The following is a 7,328-nucleotide window of genomic DNA, read 5'->3' as shown; positions in this document are numbered from 1 at the left end:
CATAAAGAAGGCTGAGCACCGAAGAATTGATGTTTTCGAATTGTGGTGCTGGGGAAGACTCTTGAGAGTCCTTTGGATAGCAAGGACATCAAACCAGTCAATCTTAAAGGAAATCAACCCTGAATACTCATTGGAAGGACTGATGCTGAAGCTCCAATATTTTTGCCACCTGATGCAAACAGCCGACTCATTGGAAAAGACCCTGACACTGGGAAAGATTGAGGACAGGAGGATAAGGGGGTGACAGAGGATGAGATGGTTGGATGGCATCACCGACTCAATGGACATGAATTTGAGCAAGCTCCAGGAGATGGTGAGGGCTAGGGTAGCCTGGTGTGCTGCAGTCCACTGTGTCGCAAAGAGTTGGACAAGACTTGGTGACGGAACAGAAAAGTATGTTCACTTTCATCTGTTGTTTGATCTAACTTTCTTCCTGTTTTCACCATGCTACACTTATCTTCCCGATTCCTTTCTTTTTCAAAGTCTCTGTCTTACAGTGTTATATATTCATGGGTAGTGGATTATATGTTAAATTATATTGAAATCCTTTATACATTTGCATCTTTATAGGCTCTATTGCCCCAAACTGAAATTTCTTCCCTACTCTTCCCATATTCAAACCATTTATCTTTCAATGTTTTCCTTATGTACTGTTTCCTTTATAAAGATCTTGGCATCCCTCTTCCTATTCATCCATCCATCTACCCAGGTCTCACCCCATACTGAATTCTGAGAGCTCTGAGTACCCCATTTGTTAGATCACCTAGAATCTTATCATATGTGCATGTCTTGCTCTCTGTTGTGGGTTGAATGGTGACGCCACAGAAAGTGTGCCTATGTCCTAATCCCTGGACCCTGTGAATATGAGCTTATATGGAAAAAAATTCTTTGCTGATATAATTAATTCAAGGACCTTGAAATGAGATCATCCTGGGTTACCTTGGTAGGTCATAAATCAAATGACAAATGTCCTTACAAGACACAGAACAGGAGACACAAGAGGAGGAGATGAAGGCACACACAAGCTAAGGAATGCCTAGAGCTACCTGTAGCTGGAAAAGGATGAAGGAATCCCTTCAAGAGCCTTTGGAAGGAGTGTAGCCCTGCTGACACCTTGATTCTGTACTTCTGGCCTCTAGAACTGTGAGATAATAGACTTTTGTTGGTGGTGGTAATTTGCTAAGGCAGCCACAAGAAACTAGAAATTCAAATGACCAGCTCTTACCTCTTTGTATGGGATCTTTCCTCTACCTGGAGAAAAGTAGCCAGAACAGAGAAGCCGAAACAGAAAAAAAGGACACCAAGAACTGAGTTGAATTCGCCTCATTTCAGAATGACCCATCCCTTCCTAGCTGGCTCTCTTCTCTAAATCAGGGACATGTGCCATTTCCTCCAGAGAGTGACTGTGGCGTTTCCATGTGGAAATGGGTGGGGAGGCTGACACGAAGAAACCCCCTTCTACTGTGTGTGCAGCTCTTCCATGTGCTCACTCTCTGTTGCTGTTTTGTGATTTGTTTCTCTATCGAAGTGACAGAATAAGGTCTCACCTATGTGGGGAGAGGACAGAGTCCCTCTGAAAAGTGTGTGGTCATTCTAGGGTTAATCATGAGGAAGAGGCAAGTCCTAGACATGAAATCATAATTTGGAAAGCAAGCTGCAGGCAGCTTCTCTGGAGTTGGGATTTTGATATAGCGGCCTCCTTTCAGTTTCCCCAAATAGCCATGTTCTTTTTTGTTTTAGGCTTCTGTATTTGCTATTCTCTCTAGCCAGAACATTCTTTCCCCAGTTAACGTCTATCCTGAGTCTGAGTTCTGAAAAGCACCCTTCTATGACTAACTAGATTAGACCAGGATCCTTGAAATATTGCCCTTAGCCCAATGCCCTCTTCCTCAGAAGCATACGTCACCGTTACATCTTGTTGAGTGTCCTGACTCATTTGGTGTTATACTGCAGGCTCCATGGGCAAGAATGTCCCCATCTAGGTCACTTTCCTTACCCTGCAGCAGAGAGTAGAGCCCCCTCCCCATCCCCACCCCCACCAACTTCAGATGAGGGAAGTGAGCCTAAGGTCACATTCTATGGTTAGAGGTTATTCTCCAGTGGTCCCTGCCCCCAGCCTTCAGTTAAGCCTCATTCATATTTTCTGAGGCCAACTGTGGCCAGACGCACAAGTGAGCAACACCCCTGAGGCTTGTAGTCACCCTCAGGATTATCCCAGGGGTGGGTGAGTCTCTGTCAGGGGCCAGGGCTATCACAGCCGCCCCTCTCCATGGGGAGTCTCTCTTATTAAGACTCCTGGCCTTGACAATTTGGACGTGAATTTATTGAAATGCCAACCAGCGAATTTCCTTATAACAGAAAATGTCAAATTCACATGAGAGACGACTACAATCCAATAGGGCCACCAGCATAGGACTTGGTAAAATGTGGACTAGATCAGGCAGAAGCAATGGGGGGCATCTATACCTATGTGCCAGGGCTTCCCAGGTGGTGCCAGTGGTAAACAACCTGCCTGCCAGTGCAGATAGACGTAAGAGACGTGGGTTCTGTCCGTGGGTCAGAAATGTCCCCTGGAGGAGGACATGACAACACACTCCAGTATTCTTGCCTGGAGAATCCCCATGGACAGAAGAGCCTGGCAGGCTGCAGTCCATAGGGTTGCAAAGAGTTGGACATGACTGAAGCGACTTAGCACGAACGCATGCATACCTGTGTGCACTTGTGAAGGTTGAGTTACGGGAGATGCTGAATGTAATGGAAACAGTGACTTGGAACTTCAGGCATCTCCTGAAAAGATAAGCCAATGGAATCACAGAGAGATAGAGGTCAACTGAAAAAAAGCAGGACCACAGAGGGGCATATCAGATTCCTCGAAGAACTCAGCAGTCCAAGTAATTGGAATAAGGTAGCACGTGAGCCTGACTAGAGCAGAGAAGGTGCAATGGGCACACAATTACCACCAGCATTCAGGTTACCCAAAAGAGGGGCCCAAGTTGGACTTTTCTAGAAAAGGTTCCACATGTTGCTAATGCTTCTGGGATAAAAGCATTTTTCACCTCATCTACTTTGGGATCAATCTCCCACCAAAGCCTCACATGTTAAACATCTGATTGGCCACATAGAAAGAATTGTAGCATAGGAGGCAATAAATGTTTAGCTCAGAAAATTGGACAGTTATAATTTATATTCACTCCTATTTTCTCCATCTTGGGATAGTTCACTCATCCTAATTAACATGGGAGTGGGGATAACACTCACCACCCTCCTGCTCAGCCAGCAGGTCCTCCCACCCTCGTGTCTCCAGCTGGAAACTCATTCTCTCCCAAATCCCAGCTGAGAAAACCAGTTGAAAGAGGTCCTCTCTCCCGCTGCGAGTTAACAAGGAAAGCCCTCAGGGTTGGAAAGGATGGGAGAAGTCAGGAGACAGACCAGGCCAGACCACTTCCCATCATTTAGCAGCAGGGGATTGACTGGAGGCCAGGCCTCTGGTCTCTGAGGCTGATTTACACCAACTTCTTGGCTTTAAAGAAGCTCTTGAGGTGCTGCATCTGCCAGATGCCGGTGGCCACAAGGATAAGGGTCTGCAGGATGGACCACCACAGCACCCTCTGATTGGTGCTCTCACTGGTCTGTCGGAAGTGCTCCTCTCGACGCTGTGAGAAGGGGAGAAGGAGTAAGGCATGTTGCTAGCACAGAACTGACCTCCAGGGGAAAAGCTGAAAGAGCCACTCCCTGGGAGGTTACACGTCTGCTGTCCCAACTGGGCCCAGCCCAGCCCCTCACCCTCTGGTATTCCTGCTCCTTCTGGATCTTCTCCACCTGCTCCACCAGCTGCTGTATGCGCAGATGCAGCAGGGTCAGCTTGTCATTGGCTGCAAGTTCCGTATGATCATTGGTGTGTTCACCCAACTGCATGTCCAAGTGAATGGCCTGAGGAGCAGAGAAGCCAAGGTTTGGAGGTCAGGGAGCACCTGCAGGAAACCCAGCTTCCACACACTAGGCTGGGCCTGACTGAACTGAGCAGTTCATTTCCTCACACTCAGTGATGTGGGAACAGCCCTGCTCCAGGTGCCAAAATCCCAGATCAAGGCCCTGCTTGCATGGAGTTCCAAGTCCAAAAGACAGAAGGGACAGAACAAAATGTGCAGAGAAACCAAGGTGTGACTCAGTGTTTGAGACAGCCAGCTTCTAGGAGATCTGTGTCAGTGGGAGGTAGTAATGAAGAGCCTGGGAGCATTCAGCTGGCAGACAGCTCTGAATCTCACATTAGAAGCTTGGGCTTCATTCTAGAGATGGCAGGGGACCTAGGGATGATTTTAAGTCCAAGTGATTCCCTCCTGGGTTCCCTCTCATTCGTCAGGACCTGTTCTCTGTAGGCTTACTTCATGGAAAGCCCAGCCCTCATCAAGAGGCACCACCTACAGAACCCTCGTCACCCCAGGGACTGAGACATTGAGGACTGGTGACGTTCCCCTCCATACTCACCAGTTTGCCATCATAGAAGAGGGCGAACCGGATGGACTTGAGGTGAAGGCAGACCTCATGCTCTCCTGGAGACTGGGAGGTGAAGGTGAAGCTGCCCCGAGGGCCATACTGACGGGCCAGCAGATTCTAGCAGAAACAGCTTCTGGTGAGCACAGAGAAACGGACCAGAAACCTGCTTCTAGGAGAGGAACTCTGGGGGTATCCCAGGTTCTGACCCTCACTGGCCAGACCAGGAAGGAGGATGTGAGAGAAAAGGCATCGGTCCGGGTTCAAAAATCTCAGATCCCAGCACTGTCAATACACAGTAACTCTACAGTTTGCAAAGAGTGTGGCCTTCCTTGAGCCCTCCTGCCTGTGAGGAGATGGTCCCTCGTCTAAGAAACGGAGGGCTAGGGAGGACGAGGCATTGACGCTGGAGACCGCGGAGGGCGGGGGAGGTGGGGGGGGAGGGGAGGGCGGGTGAAGGGGGCGGGGCTGCAGGGAGTTAAGGCCTGCCTCACCTTGTTCTCAGGGTCCTTCACAAACACGAACAAATTGATCCACTGCGGGGAGGGCTGGTACTTTTCCATAGCAGGGTCGTACAGTTCGGTCTTATAGTTACCTAATGGAGAGGCAGCCTGGATGCATCTTCATCCACAGTCGTGACCAAGAGCCCACCACGGACTTTTGGTCACAGGGGTGGTGGTGGGCGGAGGAACAGGAAGATCTGGTCTGATTGTGGGGCCTGGCCACAGCCCTCTGCCTCTCTCTTCCCTTCTCCAACCCTGCTTTTCTGCTGTTACCCGGATCTGGATCAGTCTTGCCTCCTCTGTGTCCCCAACCCCTGCACAGGCAATGGAGAGGGTGCTTTGACCACACAGCTGTCCGCCTGTTTCCCATCCGTGCCCATCCGTGCCCTCCCTGGGCCCTGAGCTGATCCCGCGGGCCCCATCTTCCATTCCCTCTGAGGGCTCTGGGTATGGGTAGGGCAAGGCCGGGACTGGCGGCGCGCGCGCACCTATGACCACGGTGCCATCGGGGATCTCCTGAATGAAGCACTTCTCCTCCAGCTCACGGACCTCGAGGTAGAACGCGGCCCCGCCGCCCGCCAGCGCCAGCAGCTGCCACAGCAGCAGCGGCAGGGCCAATCCGGCTGCCCTCGCTCGCCCCATCCCAGCCCGGGACCGGCGCGGGGCCCAGGGCCTCGTGTCCCGCAGGCCCCCGCCACTTTCCCAGGCGAGCCCGAGGGTCTCTGCGTCCCGCCTGCGGAGACTGCAAACTAGCGTACAGACTACAAATCCCAGGAGCGCTTGCGCGGCCCCGCCCCAGGCGCGTTCCCGCGAACCTGCGTTGCGAAATGGCCACACGAGCTCCCAGCCTGCCACTGAGGCGCTCTAGAACGCTTTCCTTGCCTTACCTCGCTTAATGCTCTCAGAGATCCAAGGAAGCAGGTACTCTTAGCGCCATCTTGTTGATGTGGTAACTGAGCCGCAGAGAGAGGAAGGAAGGGGATTGCCCTCTGAAACTTGCAGAGCTGTTGCCAGAGATGGGTGACTGGACCTAAACTTCAAGGAGGTTAGAAGTGATGGTAGACGGAATGTTGAGACAGATGAGAACTGCATACAAGCCCCATGGAATTCAGAGGCTGAGATAGTAGTTCAGGAAAGGGAGGGAGAAATGTCCCTTTTATGGAAGGGTAAGTTTGACTCAGGGCTTCGCAGGTGGAGCAGTGGTAAAGAATCTGCCTGCCAATGCAGAAGAGGGAAGAGACACAGATTCAATCTCTGGGTCGGGAAGATCCCCTGGAGGAGGGCGTGGCAACCCATTCCAGTATTCTAGCCTGGAGAATCCCACGGAGAGGAGCCTGGTGGGCTACAGTCCATAGGGTCGCAAAGAATCTGACACGACTGAAGCGACTTAGCAAACACGCAAGTTTGACTCAAGCTCTGAAAAATGGTTAAATCTCCCTGAGCAGCGAGGGAGCAAGAACCACTTAGGTGGAAAGACCTAGAATTACCTAGGAGCAGTAGACAGTTAAGGTACTAGAAAGTTTATGGGAGGGAGGAGGTAAATTGGGCCAAATCACTGAGGGGGCAGGAGCTGCCAGGCCCACTTGCACAGGTGGGACCCTTCATCCAGTGGGACCAAAAGAAGAGATTGTGGGTGAGCCTGGAGAGTGAAAGAAGGCATCAGGAATGCAACTGGAAAAGGCAAGGGAATATACAACTGAAAGGTGTGGGAGAATGGGGCCAACATGACAGGATAGGGATCCAGGAATAGCAAATCTCAAGAATTCCAAAGCTCACAGTGCCCTGAGTAGGCAGTGTAGACCCAAGTGTCAATATAAAGCAGTAATCTATCCAGGTGGTGGGATGAAGTCCTCCACCATCTCGTACTTGGTAATGATACATACTCATTGGTTTATTCAGCAATATAAAATAATGATGATGAAAATAATAATATTCTTTTATTCTTCTGTGCCAGCCACTGTTTTAAGCACTTTTAAGTGTATTAACTAAATTAATATTTTTAAAACTTTATAAGGTAGACTCTAATGGGATTCCAATTTAACAGATGGAGAAGCAGTGGCAAAGAAAAGTTGAGTAATACTTGCCCAAGTTCATCCAGCTGATAAGCAGCAGACATTTGCTCACACAAGCTCTGGGCAAGACCTTACGATGCATATTGGATGAAAAGATGAATAAAACCTGTCTCCTTCCCTCTAATAGCCCACTGAAAAGCAAAGGATCAATGTCAATACAGTATTTTAAGATTAATGATATGTTTCAGTTCAGTTCAGTCGCTCAGTCGTGTCCGACTCTTTGCGACCCCATGAATCGCAGCACGCCAGGCCTCCCTGTCCA

At 50.0% G+C, this 7,328-nt stretch overlaps 1 protein-coding gene across 1 annotated transcript; it reads right to left on the bottom strand.

Moving 5' to 3' along the window:
- Positions 1 to 2,301: 2,301 nt before the first annotated feature.
- Positions 2,302 to 5,820, bottom strand: LOC113895523 (transmembrane emp24 domain-containing protein 9-like). The gene is made up of 5 exons (XM_027546823.1): positions 5,483 to 5,820; positions 4,986 to 5,086; positions 4,486 to 4,611; positions 3,784 to 3,930; positions 2,302 to 3,653 (listed from the first exon to the last, which is right to left on the bottom strand). Exons 1-5 carry the CDS (start codon positions 5,634 to 5,636, stop codon positions 3,504 to 3,506), a joined length of 678 nt encoding a protein of 225 aa, XP_027402624.1. The 5' UTR covers positions 5,637 to 5,820; the 3' UTR covers positions 2,302 to 3,503.
- Between the last annotated feature and the right edge of the window lie 1,508 nt (positions 5,821 to 7,328).

This window comes from Bos indicus x Bos taurus, chromosome 7, assembly GCF_003369695.1.
Source record: "Bos indicus x Bos taurus breed Angus x Brahman F1 hybrid chromosome 7, Bos_hybrid_MaternalHap_v2.0, whole genome shotgun sequence".
NCBI lineage: Eukaryota > Metazoa > Chordata > Mammalia > Artiodactyla > Bovidae > Bos > Bos indicus x Bos taurus.
Note: the sequence above shows the minus strand (reverse complement) of the source record. Positions and strands in the feature narration are given on the sequence as shown.